At 33.7% G+C, this 18,757-nt stretch overlaps 1 protein-coding gene across 1 annotated transcript in view; it reads right to left on the reverse strand.

The window, feature by feature from the left end:
* Positions 1-18,757, reverse strand: part of LOC108757626 (basement membrane-specific heparan sulfate proteoglycan core protein) — a 235,045-nt gene that overhangs the window by 29,527 nt on the left and 186,761 nt on the right. Inside the window, exon 8 of the mRNA XM_018502094.1 lies at positions 3,784-3,914. Coding sequence (XP_018357596.1) covers positions 3,784-3,914 — 131 coding nt within the window. The remainder of the gene's footprint in view (positions 1-3,783; positions 3,915-18,757) is intronic.

Raw genomic sequence — 18,757 nt, forward strand, 5'->3', positions numbered from 1 at the left:
GAAAATAGTCGTAAACTTTGTACAGTATTCAGTTTCATCAAAGCTAATAAAGGATTGTTATTGACTCGAGTGCGCAGTTTTCATGAAACATCACACAGTTTACGTGCGACATCATACCACTGCTTGATATCCTTGCAGAATGCCAAGGATATTACGAGTGAATCGAGGAAATGCTCGTAGGATTTCATGGTCTCCAGGGATTGACAAGGGAGAGAGGGAGAAAGGGAGAGAGGGGAAAATGATGAAAGACGTAATCCTGTTCAAGAGGCTTAACTCCGACGATCCTTGAGTGACCGAAGATAAAGAGAATCTGCACGATATGTGCTTTTGACGATTGTCTCCACCGGGAAAAAGAATATATCACTTGTGTCGAACGGTGAAAGAGTCAAAACTTTTCTCCGCTTACTTTTGTTATCGTGTTTAAAGTGGCCAGCTAAAGTAGGAGAAGAATTACATACCAATGTTTCAACACGAATGATCGTTCGCGTGGAATGACGCGAGACGATGAAGACTGACGTAATCCTGCACGGAGATACTCGAAGTTACACAAGTGTGAGGTTTTCCAGAGGGTAGACTTGCAGGAAAATTCGAGGCGTGCTTTCCTCCGCAGCTTCCTCGGAGACTAATCCGAGAGTAAATCGTCTCGCGCCGGGACGCCTTCAAATCTGATTAATTGCGTCGCGCCGCAGCAAAGCCTCGCTTTGATTATGCGGGAGCTAAAGATCTTTCCACGCTAACTTCGGCAATTCGTTTCCTAACGAATGGCATTTTCGTATCCTCTTATAACACATAAAATATATCGCTTTAACTTGTTTCAATTCAAAACAATCCTTCGATATTTGGTTTTTATGCAAGTAGAATTTTTTGTTTAACTTGCTTAACTTTTTAAGGGAGCTTCCTAATAAAGAAACATATTTTTTTAATTTCTTGGAGTGAAATCGCACTCCAAAAGAGTTAAAATACCACCACTATTGAATAAATTTGCACTATTAAAAATGTGAACTCTTTTGGAATGAGAGTTCAACTTTTAGAGTGAGATTCATTCTTAAAACAGAGCGAGATATTTTCCTTTGGATAAGTGGATATAAATCTCACTTAAAAAAAAAAAATAGAGTGAAAATCTGCCACTCTTATTCAAGAATGCAAATTTTTCACTCTTTTTTAATAGTGGCAGTATTTTCACTCGTTTGGAGTGAGAAAGAGAATAAAGATTTTTATTTTTTAAGAATTTTTGGAATCGTTAATTTAAAAATTCTAAAATTCGTATTTAAAAAAAACAATTTAATTATCATGAAAGTCGGTTTTTGGGATCGTTAAGTTTGAATATAGCCTGAAAATTGATTTATTCGAATTGTATGAAATCTATAAAAATGTTTGTATATTTCATACAATTTAAAACAAAATAAATATATATTTGGATGTTGAAGAGAGAAAAAGCGAAGATTCTGAGTGTAAAGTGTGAGCAACGTGAACAAATCTATTGTCAAATTTCAGACGTAACGGAATATCCAATGGAAGATCTAGTGCCTCAGGGCACAATCAGAGTTTGGAAGTCAATTAAGTTGAAGTCATAACGTTCTAGTACTGTTTACATGTAACACTAACGAGCTTCAAATAAATCGAAACTAAAAACTTGATGTTATTTGCAATTAAAAATTAAAACTAAAACCGAGTTTTATGACAATCGGATTATTATTTAAAAATTCTATTCGCAAATATTGGATCATTTTGAATTTTTTAGTTTTGACCGAAAAGCATTAGCAAATTATCCCCCACAAACCAAATTTCGGGAAAATCGAATGAGCAGTTTGTAAAATAAAAGGGGATGACCCCGAACGGAGCCACCCATCCATAAAGGATTAAATCGATAAATATGAAATGCGAAGGAATTGTTGAATCCCGGTCTCGGATAATTTAGCGATATTTTCGCGTCTGTTAAACTTTCGAAAATCTATCTTTTTTACGATTTTGCTTTTGTCGATGACGTAATTGCAGTCTGAATAACGTCGCTTTGCAGTTTTTAACATTTGGAATTTTTTATATTTGTTTTTAATATCGCGAAAATGTCACCCAGTCCACGCGCGATCGCTTCAGCGTTACTACGCAATGATTCGCATAATTCATTTCGGCTAATGCCGCATGCATCGAATAGTGCCGTAGGCGGACGAACCCGGTGCGCAATGTTAATGCCGGACGGAATAGGCGTACTAATTAGGGGATATTTCATTAGGACCTGCGTAAATAGCCGGTAAAATCGGTCGTCCCTGAAATTCCGCCCTGTGGCCGTTTGCAGTGGTTAAATATATATGTTGTACGTGCGTTCATTTACCTCACCACTTTTGTCTCTTTAAAACTAATGGTATTGAAAGGTCGATATTAATAATAATCGAAATTTTGAAAAGCTAGTGACAGGAGTCGCGATGCACTGTTTTTTATAAATTATAGGTATCGTCTGATGTTACATGGCGCGATAATTAATCATGCATATAGTTAAAATTAAGTACTTATCTGCAACAACCAGAAAAAAAGATTAAAATCTGTGACATCAAAAAAATTAATGTTTCTCATGTGACGTCTTCTCGTTTATGAAAATGAGAGAGGAAAATTGAAGATTTTGTATGATGTAGATTTTATGATGTAGATAAAATATAAAAGTTTAGCTCTTGTTTTCACGTGTATGACTCATTTAACAAAATCATTTCACACTTAAATTATTACTATATTTTTGTATATTTTACAATTTTGATAAAGCAATCGTTTGCAATATTGCTTGTATTGCATGCCCATCGATAAGATCTTTTGGAGAGAATAACGTTATTATGCGGTGATGAGATGTATATTGCGCAATTTAGGATAGGTTAAAGCAGGTCAATGGTGGAAGTGTTCAAGCAATGCCCTGCAGGTCAATTACAACTAACCCAGATAACCTTCGATAACGATTCGACTGATTTCTCTATGATCTGTATCTTCTGTTTAAAACTATTCTCAGATAATTATACGAGAATGAACGTTAAACGAATATAGAGATAATCCAACTAAAAGCCGTTAAAAGTACTTCAATCGTAGAATCTTAATATATGTACTAAAAAAATTTAAATAAATAAAATCAGGACTCTTCTACGTACATTACAATTATAAAATAGGCAAAAGACTCTAAGAGTCTAACGTAGTTAGTGGAGCGTAGTAAATTGTTTATGACAATATGTCTTTTATTCCTTCAGAATGTACCTTACAATACATGCGGACGTTTCGGCTCCAATTCGGACCATCTTCAATGCAAATTATCAATCTTCTAATATATTTCTAAGATGCATTCCTCACACTCTAAATAATCACGGCGTTCTCAATTTCCTCATGAAAACATTTCCTGATGTTCATCAGTATAAACCGACAACAATCCCAGAATGTGAGAAAGCCATAAGCAACAATGAATCAAATATGATAAGGTATATAACCCACGTCAATATATATAATAAAATTCGCATTAGAATTTTTTGTACAATACATGTCAATAATTAAAAATCAATACGTTTCGGCTACCTTCATCGAGAAACAACGATTGAATCATGTGTTATTCATATTTTATGTATCACGTACGCAATTAGAGTTCAGTCTATATTTATGTCGGTACACGAGTTGCACTCTGGTCGTTGACTGGGGAATATTTGCACATCGTTTTCGCCTCATTATTAAACATTCGATTTATGACGAGGACCATATTGATAATCCCGATTTATAAAAAAATAAAGAAAAAAGTGAATGAGTAGTCGATGCAGCGCCTACCTCATGAAACCAGGTCAATTTGTATGATCTGGGATTCGCCCTGACGTTGCACTCGAAGTAAACATCGGAGCCCTCCTTGATATTCTTCGGATTCAGAGTGGAACCTATCTTGAGACTGGCGATGGGCGCAACTGCAATAAGAAAATCGAACGTTGTATGAAAAATAACAAATATAATTCAATTGTTTCTTAAAAAATTCGTACACGAAAAAATGATGCACATATTAACAGTATTAGTCGACAGCAGTCTAATTGAAAATAATCTAGTTAAGTGACAGTGTTAATGAAACAAATACGCCATGCTCTTGTAATAAAACGTTATTTGTTTCATTAATACTGTCATCGAATTAACAAGATTACTTTCAATTAGACTGCTGTTGACTAATGTTGTTAATACACTGTTAAATTCATAATATCAAATTATACCTAATTTGAATTATTTTTAATTGTTTACAAGTCGCCATTGTTTCTACTCTTGATCTTGTTAATTTAACTAAAATGATAGAGTTAAACAGTTTTTAATTCAAGAAATTAATTTGATTCAAATTTAATTAATTTTTTAAGTGCGTACATTAATAATACATTGTTTACTCCGAAACTCGGCAATTTAACCATAGAAATGAATTGATTAAATGTAGCTGTTTTCTTAATCACATGTTTTTAATACAAATAATATATTTCGATACATTTGAAAGTTAAAAATAACAAAATGTTATATTTAACTTAAAAAATTAATTTAAATTTAATCCATTAATACTTAACAGCGTATATAATATAATTTTTTGTGTATAATAACAGAAACATAAATATTTTTACTATCTTACTAAAATATTTACATGTTTAGTTATATTATTTCGTGTTACACTTCGCTTAAATAGAGGAAACCACTGAAAATAATTTCTCTGATTAAAACAAGACAGATTTTGATTTCCATTGAAGAGAAATGTACATTTATAGAAAACAAAATACAAATATTTTCAAAATTTATTTTTACATTCGAGCAACATGAATAATTTGATGTTATTTTTTATGTTTAGACACGAAATATTAAATATATCCCGCGCAGTATTCGGACGAGATCGTGAAAAAACTGAACGCCGCGAGTGTATCGGAGCGTGACATCATCGGTAATTTATAAACGTCGCTTTGACACAACGTTATTTATGAACCGATGGATACCAACGCATGGCAGAATAATATTGCGGATATTAACGGGCCGGACTTTAATGAAATCTGCATTTTCGGCAGTGGAGTCAAAGCGGAAACGCGTTACGTTAGCACGGAATTTTATCGCGCGTGATTTTCTCATATAATGAAAATCGCGATTGATCACTATGTCAATTTGGTATGAATATGTGTGTGTAGAGAGTTCTGTGTAGAGTTAATTTGCGAATAATGATGATAATGATAAAGGGCGATGATTAGAGACCAGAATTTCATTTCGCTGACAATCGAATGCGCGTTTCAATAAAAACACTTGAATTTTACATTTATGTAAACGAATAACTGATTTTAATAAATTGTCCATCAATCGCGATAAAGAAATAAGTAAAAAGTTATTAAAATTATTATGAATTATTTCTACGATAATAAATTTTATTATTAATTTCGTAATATGATTAATAATTATATATAAAGTCATTTCATCGAGAAAGAATGTAAAACTTCTGCAGTAACTCTTGAATCTGTTTTAATTAATTACAATTACCTATATATCACCAATAAATTACCGATATAAATGAGAATTATTCGATGCTTTCATTTAATATAAACGCATGAAATTTCTTTGAAGGCTTTTAAATTTATCACAGTTAGCTTATACAAAATTATACAATAAATTTTGGAGCTAATTTAATAACACGATCGTGTGGATTGTTTGATCTTTTCATTTCACAACGCATAGACGTGTAATCTTGTTAATGGCTTTTAAAGTTAATTAATTATAGTCTTGCGACGAATGAAACAACCAATAACTCCATTCACGTAGTATGACAATATTATATAGCATTGCAAATAGAATCTCGATGTTCAATGAAGAAGAAACGAGGTATAGAAGGCTCTTGAAATAGGATTACGCGTCCATAAGGCCGTTTAAATAATAAATCAAAGCGAACTAATTTAAAGCTCCTCTTTCTAATGGCATGAGGGAAATATAAACGAATACGATGATCAGCACGGAACACGGCTATTAATAATGACACTTTGATCACAGCATTGAAGTTCCCGTCAGTGATATCTTCGACGTAACATAATTAGATGGCATAATTATAATATGCACGCGTATACACAAAATGGCGCACAAAATGTCATACCATTTAATGATCCAATTTTCCAGGTTTTGATAATTAATTTTCTATCCCAATTCTGTACCAATTTTATTAAAACTAAATATGTTATAAAGTAAATGGTATGACATTTTGTGCACTCTATATATGTGTTCCTATTTATAAATCATTTAATTAGCGATAATTAATAACAAATTTTGATACGCGCGACATCATGAATTTCTTCTTGTATTGAGTTTGGCTATTTATTGGCAAGAGGAGAAACGGTCGTTATTCCGGATACCTTGTGTGCGACCGGAATATTTGTAACAATGCAATCGCGTGTAACTACAATTACAAGCGTCGCGTATACGGATGGCGCATTGCCGTCGAGCGCAGCGTTGCGAGATAGTAATTGCATGTTGATTCAATCCATTCTCGTAACACACGAGGAAACGGCCAATGAGAATCGCGAGAGTGCTTCTCGATAAACAAAGTGGCATTGATTTCCGTTGGGTGACGATCGTTTCGCGTGAAATCGAACGGACGAGCGGAAAACGGTATGCACACTTCTCTGGCTTTCTCTAGCAATATTTTTCTTCGATTTCCCGTGTAGCGTCGATTCGAAACGAAACGAGGAAAAAATTATTATTTCTTCCGAGTGAATGCGAGCGACTTTTAATTAACGTGACTTTAATAAAAACGCAGGTTATATCGAATATCGTGAAAATCGGCGGTCTACGCTCTCGCACCCGAGAAAACACAAAGCTCTTCCGCTAGAGAAATCAGTCAGAGAGAATACGAGTAGTTCTTTCAGCTCCCTTTTCCCGCCGTCTGAAATAATTGAAGAGAAACATGTCAGATGATTTTACTGGTTTGTATCAACCTCTTAATTGAACGACAGCTAGGAACTGCAGATTGAAATGAAACATTGGAAAATTCAACGGAAGAGAATGTGGAAAATGAAAAATAAAATAGAATGGAGATCATCATATAATTTTTTATACGTATCATTCTTCCATCACAATTAACTAAATGAAATATTGTTAATCGTCACCATCTAACGAAACCCGAAATGAATAGCACTACAAACGCACTGAAAAGAGTCTAGTTGTTATTACCAGAACATTTAGTTGAAATTATTTCACTCAACATTCGATGGCTATAACCAGATTCTTTTTTTCAGTGTATTCTGTACATCTTAAAAAGTATAGGTGTAGATTTAAAATCATGAACAGTTTTATAATTGCACGGAAAAAAGAAAGTAGCTATCGTAACTAAAAATTGCATGTGGTAACTAAATGGCAGGTGTAAAATATGGACAGCTAAAATATAGGTATCATAACTAATGTCTTAGCTATGATATCTATATATTATAGCAGCAACAGCAAACCATTTCCTTGTAGTTTATAAATTTATAGTTACGGCAGCAAATATATTATAATAAACCAAGATTAGTTGCGGCAGAGAAAATTTTGTTTTCTGCGTGGTGTTTTAAATTCACACCAATAGGTATGATGTGAATTTAAAACTCATGGTATATTTATTTTTCAACACCAACACGGTGTAAATTATATAAACACCGCATGATGTTAAACCACTCCATACTTTTTAGAATGCAGAATAAAAAAATTCTGTTTGAGTAAAGAAATTAATATCACGTTAGAATGCAGCAGTCTATAATTTTCCAAATAGTTTCCGTCGTTAATCGCAATCGTGAAGGATTCCATTTCAACTCGTTTGTTCGCCAGGGTTTGAATTGGTCTTGCGTACTTAGTTTCCACGCCGTCGCGAATCTGCGCGCGGAAACGGAAGACGCGGGGAATGGAAGTAAGTAGCGAGACGCGACGGGAGAAGATCGTCGACGGAGCGGAAAATACGACTTATAACAGAACCTTCCCGATAAATTCACGGAATATAATGCGACGAGTAATTATGCAACGTGGAGCCTAATCTGGAAACACGGTAGTGTCTCGTCGCTAATTTTACGTTTCACGTGAAATGTATGGATTGACTGCGTTATATAATTGTTACATTTGTAAAAAAAAAAGCTTAAGATAAATTAATGTAAAAATAAATAAAGGAAGATCAATATAACATCGTGAAAAATAAATACGAAAAGTAGGAAATGTCAATTTAAACTTTATAATAAGAACCAACACAATTGTTACCTTTATCGGATATAAAAAGATTCTTTCGATAAATTTTTTATTTCTGTGCCAAACTCTTTCTAAATTCCTTGGAGTGAAATCCGAGTTTAAACGGTATTTTGAATGATGGAAATACGTCACTTTGAGTCCATACAATATATACACGGTATAAGTTTGCAAATTCTTAGGTGTATTAGATTTGCGCGATAATCTACATTGGCTGTTTCTCCGCGAGGAATTTACGGAATCGCGTCTTCATGATTGCAGCAGAGAATCTTGTGATCGTGTTGCGCGCGTGGGATTATAATAGAACCGCGCAGTATTGCGATATTCATAACGCGAGTTGCTGATTACGTCGGCAAACACGATCGTCGTAGCTCGGAAATGCGGCTCTCGTGACTACGGTATGTAATCTCGAAATAAATCTTACATCGGCGCATATAGCGCGCGTCGCTTCCCGGATTGTGTTGCACGTTACGTAGTGCGCGTTCGATATAAACGCGCGTGCATGCGGTGACACCACAATATGCATCCCGACGATTCTGCCGCGGCTGCACTCAGCCGTTGTGAAATTCACGGAATACGTGCAACCGCATCCCGCAAACCCTCTCTCGCAGGATGCTTCTTCACACGTGTATTCGAACGCTTAAACCGCGTTTAATCCCTTCGCGATTCCTTATTTGTCAAAAATATGCGTATATTCCTTTTTACAGATGTACAGATACTTCACAGAACATTTTTATCAATCTTTAAACTTTACTTCAACTTGAATTGTCTTTGATTACGTTATGTTATATTTTAAAATTCTATCTTGTGTAAGGATTGTGTAAGGCTGTTACAATTACGCAAGATAATTTTTTCTGCATAAGAATCTTGCATTGGAGTTTCACTAACTGCAAATGAAACGTTTCACATTCGCGCATATTATTTATTGTAAAATTATTAATCCTTTGTGGATCAACGATCTCATTTGGGGTCACACAGTTTTTTTTTATAAACTACTTTTCTCATGAAACTTGGCCCAAGGATAATTTAATGTTTTATTCGTATATCAGAGGTCACGAAAATAAAAAATTGAAAATGGTAGATCCAGTATGGCAAAGAATTGAAGAAAATAATCTGATTATTATAAAATATATTATATATATTCAGTTTTAGGGATTCCTTTTAATGTGCAAAGTAATATACAGTTTCGCTTTATTTAAAGCTCATTATAGCTATACGTACTGATTTCCAAACTTTTGAACTCTGTCCTATTATTGTGAGCTCTGTGACACTGGATCCTCCTTCACTAGAGGTTCGACATTTTTAGGCATTCAAACTTAGCGATACCAAGAATCTCTTAATTGAGTTTCACGATAATCAAATTATTTTCTTCTATTGGAATTTTATTTTCTTGAAGTCAGAATCAAATTCATCGACCCCGAAAATTCCTAAAAATAAGGTCTTCAAAGAGTCAAACACAGAACGACATTCCCTTTACCTTTAAATATTCAATTATATTGAATATTTAATTATCTTGTAATCTGACGACGCGAGTCTCGACCATTCAAATATTTTTTCAGAGGCTTTGTTCCTCTTCCTTTTCACTCTTTTTCAGGCAAGCCTATTAATATTATTTTACGAAATTGATTTTTAAGCGGCACTCGTGGTACGTGTATTGTATTTTTCGTGCACCCTACAGTTGAACGAAATTGGCCGGATGATTGGTTAGTGGTTTCCGATCGCGCTTGCGATCGCACCTCGATGGAAATTCGTAAAAGCGACACGACGCGAGCAATTATCGTGCCGCGTCGGGCATTTTCATTTCTGCGGGAGCACTCAAATCGCGACACTCTCTCTTTTTTTCCATCGCTTTCCACCGGACACGCGTCGCGTATCCGGTTGCGCGCGAATCGACCGATCTCTGTATTGAAATCTCCCTGTTCTGCATTATCCCACTACGCCTTTGGGAATCCTCGGTAATAGCGCGTCGTTGAAAATATGAAAAACGATATTGCATCCTGCGTAGGAATTTTCATAACAACTGGTTCTCGTTTCGCATGGTACATGATTAATATACAGGATGTTTTTGAACAACATCGATTAACAAAGTATAAATAAATAAATAAATAAATATATTTCCTTTAAATATTTTAACAACAGTTTATAAAAATAATTTCCAAATTATATATAAGTGACTGAAAGAATATAAACGATTCTCTAGAATTTTTGGAGTGGAATTTAATTTTAAAGAGTGATAATTGAGCTAATAATGAAAAAGAGTGGATCAATTGTTAATTTTTAAGAATGATGTTTTACTCTTAATTAGAGAGTTACTTCCCCCCCAAAGATTTTAGAGAGCAGAGCTTCAATTTTGACTCTAATAGGTAATAATTAGAATATCTTGAGATGAGTGAAGATGTCTTGATAGAGAAATCGGAGATTCCACTTTAATTCAATTCATTTGCATCACTTTTATTGCATAATTTTTACATATATGCAAATTATAGCAAATTTTGCGGTACTAAAAAATCCACAACCATTCGTAGCAGTCTCTAATATTATCTTCTAGATCATAACATTCTTTTCTCTTCGACGATCAGTATTATAGATAACGGCAGTCCATCGTCAGTGACATCTCGAGCGATCGTCCTGGAATAAAGCTTGGCACTTAGATCTCATTGTTCGTTCGGGCATCTCGTGGAGGCTGCGTGGTGGACCACCGTCGTCACCCCGAGAATTCGATTCATCAAAGTTCTTGCCAAACGAAATGTCTCGATAAGGAGAGCGAGAAAAGTGCAAATGAAAAAAGTGGAAATAGAGGAGGAAGACAAAGTGGGATAAGAAGAAAGACTGAGTGGGATAGTGGATGTCAGGTGTAAGTGAGAGAAAAATTTATTTCGGAGAGAAGGGAATAAAAGAATTAGAATTTCTTTAATCTAACGCAAGTTCTTCACACAAATAGAAAAAATCAAAGAAAAAAGATATAGATTGAATAAAATATCAGTTTAATCCCTTCACACTTAACAGATCAAATGTGAAAAGTTAATAGGGAAAATTTTTACGAAGAATCGTCGAAGATGTGCTTATAAAAAATTATAATTGTAAAAAAAATTATAATTTATTAAAGACATTCCACGTCCACAGTAAGAAATAACAGGAAAGGGAAAGAACCTTAAATTTAAAGTGAGAAAGGAACGATAGCGGGAAGAGAATTCACTTGCAACTTACGAGGAACGAGAATGAAGAAGAATGTAATAAGGATGGAAAGACGAGACGCGCTAGAAGACAGTCGAGAAAAGAAGATGAATGTCGGTGAAGAAATGTTGACGAAAAACCGTGTGAATATGTAGAACAGCGAGGAAGAAGATGCAAAGGAAGGAAGAACGAGGATAAAGTGTCAAGGAACGCAGCAACGAATGAAGGCGAAGTACAACGAAACTGTGTGAGAAACGGCCAAAATGTGGAAAAACAATAGGAGTAGCTGGAATTGCGAGCAAGATGGAGATCTAGCAGTACAGAAAGACGGGTTAAGAATTCAGAAGAATAAGGGAAAAATATGCGTTAACTCTGAGTACGTCTTCAAAATTGGAATACCTCGAGCGATGTATCACGTTTTAATGTTCCCTCTCTCGATTTAAGATCAGAAATTACTGTAAAAATTTTTGCTATCCCAATACTATGACGATCTTATAACAAATTAAAATTTAATAAATTATTACTTCTAATCCAGGAATATAGTCACTTTATTTTTGTTTTGTAAACAATCATTTAAGGTGTTTTTTTTTAAATTAAAATCACTTTTATTAACAATATATAGTATATTAATAATAGTTTTCCAATTTATTGGCATTTGGAAACATTAGATATGGATTCATTCATAATTTTCTAAAAAAAAAAAGTAAGCAGAGAAAGCAAATAATTATTAAATAAAATAAATAGGTTAAGCAACTTATTACAATATTACTTCTAAAAAATTAAAGATTTTATTAATTATTAAAGCATTCAATATAACGCTTTTTTATTGCAGGTTTTTGAATTGTATATTTAAAGGTTCGTAAAGAATAGTTATTAAAAAAGAAAGAAAACGCTATCCATTTTACAACAATTCACATTTTCTGTCGTTAAAGTATAAAAATCTAGGTGACTATTCTCGGGTTAATTATTTTAAATTAATAATATATGTATATGACAATAGATATAATTTGTTTCTTAATGTACATATGTCTGATATCAAAAAAGATTCCAAATTATTTCAGAGATGACAAATAAAATAAAATAGTGAAACAATTTTCAGAAAAATAACTACATAAAATAACAAAATCTTTTACAGACTGTCACTTCATGTTATCATAGGATGTGTTTCAAGAACAGAGAACGAAAGACGAAATAGAAGGAAGTGAAAATGAGATCATTTATATCGAGATGATGGCCGAAATAGAAAATGAGAAAGAGCGAAAGATTGAGAAGAGATTTCCAAAATAGATCCATAACGGCTTCGCGATATGAATTCTGCGACGTGTGCGATAGATCGACACGATATCATCTAGCGAATTCTTTTTCGGCTGGTTGTCACGCGATGGATTCGATTGATATCGACGTCCTGGCTAGTATAAAATTTTCGGAAAGGATCGAAACGTGCAATCCATTCGACCTGGGATACGTGTCTATCCTGTCGAGTCGACAAGTCGGGCCAAACAAGCAACCGAAAATGCGATTTCTGGCGCGATAATCGATTTTTAAAAGATGATTACGTGTTTATGTGCAATGAGGGAGAAACGTGAGGGAAAGAACCGCTCAAAAACGAAAAAATTTGAAGCATTTGATCAAACGAGCGCAATTTTGTCAAGAAATATAGAAATACACAAATAAACATTTGTAAAAAAAATTTACTAAATTTTAATAAATATTTGTTTGAGTACTAACGAAATATTTACTGAAACATATATTTATTTGATACCATTAATTTGATTTAAGAATCATTTTTTTTATTAATAAATATATATTTATTGTAAGTAAATGTTTAGTCGATACTATTTAAACAAATATTTATTAAAATTTAGTAAATTTTTGTCCAGAGTGTCAAAAATAATAAATAAAAATATTATAAAAAAAATAGACATATTATATAACTGATCGGTTCATATTTTTAAAAGAAACTCGATTTCATCTATATCGAATTTTTACCGAGAAAATGTATTAAATCAAATTCACGTCTGTGAGATAAACCGCTATGTCTCGATGTAAATTTTCGTAGAGAACGGTGAATTTCGAACTCAAGGAATTTGTGGTAGTCGTGGAAAAGCGAGCGAGCGTTCACGATTTTCGGCGACACGAAGAGTCAAGGGGATCACCTCTCAAAGGCTACTAATTTTTAATTAAAACTTTGTCATCCTTGTCTATTATTCGAAGGGCGGAGGTTACCAACGAACAGAATGGTGGATTCGGCATACGCGATCGTACTGTATTAACGTCGTTGTAACCGAAGGAATGTCGACCACGGGCTGTCAATTTTTAATTAAAAACTTTGCGGTTACTGTCTGGAAACGAAAGCGACGTTGAGTAATGACAATATGTTTTTATGAAATTAATATAGAGATACAATTAACCTTATCGCATCATCCAGTGTGTTATTACATATATTTAAACTACATATTTTACTTTTAGATATTAGACAGTACTTAGATTCATTCTTTATTCCTACAAAAAATTATTGCAACTAAGTATTACACACACAAATTGCTTGATTACATCTACATTAATATATTATAATAATTATAATAACATATTATTATCTTATTACTTTTTTAGAATTCTTTATTTTTTAAAAGATATTAATTTAAACAATATTTGTGTACGTGCGTGCGTGCGTGTGTGTGTGTGTGTAAACCGGTAAACCATTCAATTATTTTAAACAAATTTAAAAATAAAAAATTTTTTTGATGGATTTTCACTTTCCATGTGAATTTTCTTTACTTTTTAAAATTTATTTGACCTTTAATATCTTGAAAACTCTAAATATCAGAAAAGTAGCAACAGGGAGTGCGATTATATTGTGATTCATTTAATTCCTGTCCATAAAAAGATCTAGAATGTTAATTAAGGTATTGGTTCCCGAGATAGTCCAACATACCCGCCACTGTGAAATTGACAGAATCGTGATTTAGAGTCCGAGCGATCGAGGTTAACGATGAAGCTTAACGATTCAAGGAACGCGAAATTTCCTCGATGGCGTTACTCAGGTATCGAACTGCGCTCGGCGATCAGGTTCTCCTTGCAGTTCGGGACCATTTAGCTTCGCGAGTAATGGCGTTCGATAATGGCTTTCCAACGTTCGAAGACAATGCTTGGATTTATCGTTTTTGTGCAACGCTGACGCTCGTACAATTACGTTCGCGGTTTCTTGATGAATCCATAACTTATTTGTGTGCGCGGACGTTTTGCGAGAGATATCGTAACAAGTTTTGCGTTATGCAGATAGCAGTTACAAATATCAAAACAATACACGATCAATAATCACAAACGATGAAATACGACATGAAACGCGGGTTCTAAAAAAAAGACTGAATGTAAAATATATCACAAATTCTAAACATAATAAATCTATACAGAACAATTTTTGCTAAAGTATCTAAAAATTTAGTTAGATCAGATTTAAAAATAATTTTGTTGGACCTTAAAATAATTATGCAAGGCATTCAAACTGCATGTAAAAACTTTTTGCATCATTACTCATGCTTGAAATTATTATCGTAATTATTTTGATGATCCAACAAAATTATTTTCAGATAATTCTATTTGAATTATCGAAAGAATTATGTAGGACGCCCAAATGAGTTATTAAAATCAAAATGTTACAATTTTTTGCAGCATTGCCATTTAAATACTCTAAATAATTATTTTGATAGTGTAGCGAAATTATTTTCAGATTTGTATCTAACTAAAATTTTAGATTTTTTAACAAAACCGTTCTTTTCATATAAATTATGGATTTATACAGAAACGTGTTCGACTGTTCTCATCGAAGACGCAGATTGATACAGACGAATGCACATTGATAAGTAGAACGCGCGATGATCAGGTTTTCGCTAACGACCGACAGTGCACCGTGTTATATGCATACGTCGAGTGGAACAACACCGCGGATTACATGAGCGCATACATACGACGGTGCGAGTAGTGGTAGTCAATTAGGAAGCGACAGTAGTACATGTCAATATCGTGCCAACAGTAGTAAAGCTCAAACATGTAGGCAGACGTACGCGTGCGCGCAAGGATTACCACACACCAGGTTAATTTTGGGGATGATAACGAAGGCTCGTGGACTATGATAGTCAATTAAAGTGCAGCAGACTATTACAACAGGGAGTTTGCGCTGTTATGCTGGCTCCAGCTGAACGGCAGTGGCTTTGCAGTATAGTTAACTCCGTTCGCAGTTATAGGGACATGGATAAACACTTAAATGCTCATCGAGGCGATAATTGATAATTGCATATTTGTCGTACAGTGAATGATACACGACGGCTGCATCTCGTGCTGCAAAAACGTCCCCCTCGAATGTGTGTGTGTGTGTGTGTTAAGCTAGAGTCGCGGAGAATAATTAATCTCTGTAAAATAATGAATTAATTTATTACACTCGTTCGGAAAGATGTGATATAAATATCTTTTCTAAAAATTATATCAAATTTATATCTACCTAATCTTTTTCTTATTATATATCGTGTCGCATTATACTGAATTATGTTATATATAACATAATAGAATATAATACAACACGACAATACAGAATATGAATAAAAATTATTCTTTTGACACAAGATTTACATCAAAAAGATTCATTTTTTTGTTATTATAGTTCGATGAGTGTTTGTTCTTATTGGCGCTTCGTTACAATTTTAATCAAGGTGACTATCGATTGTGCGGATTATCACTCCTAAACCACGCGAAACCGTGCGAGCATAAATCATTCACCGACGCGAGGACATAAATCTTTCCGCGTCAACAGCGTGAATCCTTTCCATTCCGATAATCGAACGTTACCCGATCCGGCTCGTTGGGCCGTGACGACCTCATTAAAATTACTTTCCTTCTAGTCTAAGACAGTTTTATCGCGCGGAGAATTCGTAACGATTAATAGTCTTCTTAAACGTAGCAATTAATAGTGCGTAAAGTTTTTACAAAGATACGGACAATTAATCAAGCAACGAATGCATTAAAAGTGATTAGTAAATTCAAACAAATAACTTTCTCTTTATAAAACATACAACGTAAAATGGAAGACTATATTCCTTAGTGGGTTTTCAAATAGACGAAAAAAATACGATAAGTAAAGATATGTGAACACAATATATTATTAAAAAGTAAAGGATTTCTTTAAAAAGAGATGTTCATTTATGTCTTAAATATACCTTTCGCGGAAAAATTATTGTTATACGCGGCATGCGCTATTTCTCGCGTATTACTGCCACGAACATCCACCAATTTAAATCCCCCTTCCAATGACGTAAAGCCTTCCTCAGAAGTGGATTATCCGCTTCCGAGCGTGTGTCGTACTTCCCGTAGCAGCAGTTCCGGCTGTCGTCCGTAAATCAGCGGATTCGTCGGCACTCGCAAATTGGACACTCAACCGCAATATCGATACCTCGGAACCGCAGACGCGAGCATACCTAAACCACAAAATTGTCGAAGCTACCGTCCATCCGGTCTGACCGTTCGTCCCCGTGCATATACACACGCATCGTCGTAGATAACGAATCGACAGGCATTACTTAGGATCGCCGCTGCAATTAATCACGAGCGACAGCTGCGTTCCAGAACGCTCGTGGTAATGCCTCCAGCGATCCTACAGCTTACAGCTTCTTATATCATTTCCCATAGCAACAACAATACCCATCAAGTGACAGTCTTCAATACAATCTATCTGATTTTTCTTCTAGAATTTATCACGTTAATGATATAAGAATTTTCAATGTCTACAAAACTATTCGATGCTAAAAGTTCGGGGAAAATGCAAACAATTTTCGAGTTCTTAGAATTTAAAGGACCGCTTGTTAACGATGTGACATTTCGCAGACGTAAACTCCAAGGAATACGGAATTTAGAAACTCTTATTCACGTTGTTTCTTTCGGTGAATATCGTAAAACAAAGTAGGACGAAGTCTATAAAACGTTTTTGTAGTTTTTGTATTAAATTATTGTAAACAATCTCTAATTGTTTCTTACAATAATTTTTGAATAGTAATTTCAATAATTATTCTTAATAAAACATTGAAAAAAATTGATTGAGTTAACCTGAAATACGTGTATAATAAGACTGTTTGAAAAGATATGAACGATCCATAATTGTGATTGAAATAATCAGACAAATTTAATTACACATATTCCTACGATAACGAGACACACTTGATAGCACGAATTCTGGTGAAAATAACTGAAATTTAAGTTAAAATATTAGATTACTTAATCCGATAAAAAATTCTGCTTAATTCTACCAATACTCTTTGAACTATACACGTTACGTTAATTCAACCATGCTCTTTTTCCTTGTAATTATAGTAACTAAAAACTTGGATTTTATACGCAACAATAAAATTCCGGTATACCTAAATTTAGGTATACCTATTCTGCTTGCATACAAAAATATTTAATTCTGATAATCAGAAATTCTGTTTACTTCCACCAAAATTTGCTTAACCAAACATATTTTGTTAATTCAATAATTGTTTTTTTTTGTGCAATATCGCATATATGAAAAAATCTTTCAATGGCTTTTCTGCTATTACTACCTTCGGAAGAGAACGTTTTGTAAAATTATGAATATGCGAATTTGTTCTGTCTGTGTGAATAATCGAAGCGATCGCGTGCTTGCACGCCGGACGCTATTTAATGAAACTAAATGCGGCTTTATTTTGTTCGTGCTCGCGCCTCCTACGTCGGTCGTTAACTGAATATCAAATGCATGGGATTCAATAAAAAGCACGATCGTCCACGACATATTTGTCAGTCCAGATTTTAGGCTGGACGGACGAAATAATTAACGCTTTATTTCTCATGAGTAGAAAATACGCAAATAGTTTTGTTGTTTTAATTATCTGTGAGAATTTTTCACAAAGTGTATAAAGCGGTGTTGTGACTTTTCACTTTTAATTAGAAACTTTTGAAATATCTTGTATTTATAAAGAATTTTTGAGTTTTCCAGAATTCATACAATTCAGTTGACTGTATTCATCATTCATCTCGCGTCTTATAATTAAAAATTAAATAAAACATATTGTATATAACATTAATGATATTGTAAAAAAATATAAATTAACTTTAAATTTTAAGAAAAAATTATTATATTAAGTATATAATTTTTATTATATTAAGTAAAAAAATTATATTGAGTATAATAATTTTTGTAAATTTTTTCTTTATATGAAATATATTTTTTATTATACCGATAAAATTTTTTTAGGATTTTTTGAGAATTAAATTCCAAAGGCTTGATTTAAAATCTCTTAACTTAATATTATTATAAATGCAATACTCTCTCTCTCTCTCTCTCTCTCTCTCTCTCTCTCTCTCTCTCTCTCTCTCT

This window comes from Trachymyrmex cornetzi, unplaced genomic scaffold, assembly GCF_001594075.2.
Source record: "Trachymyrmex cornetzi isolate Tcor2-1 unplaced genomic scaffold, Tcor1.1 scaffold147, whole genome shotgun sequence".
In the NCBI taxonomy this organism is placed as follows: Eukaryota; Metazoa; Arthropoda; class Insecta; order Hymenoptera; family Formicidae; genus Trachymyrmex; species Trachymyrmex cornetzi.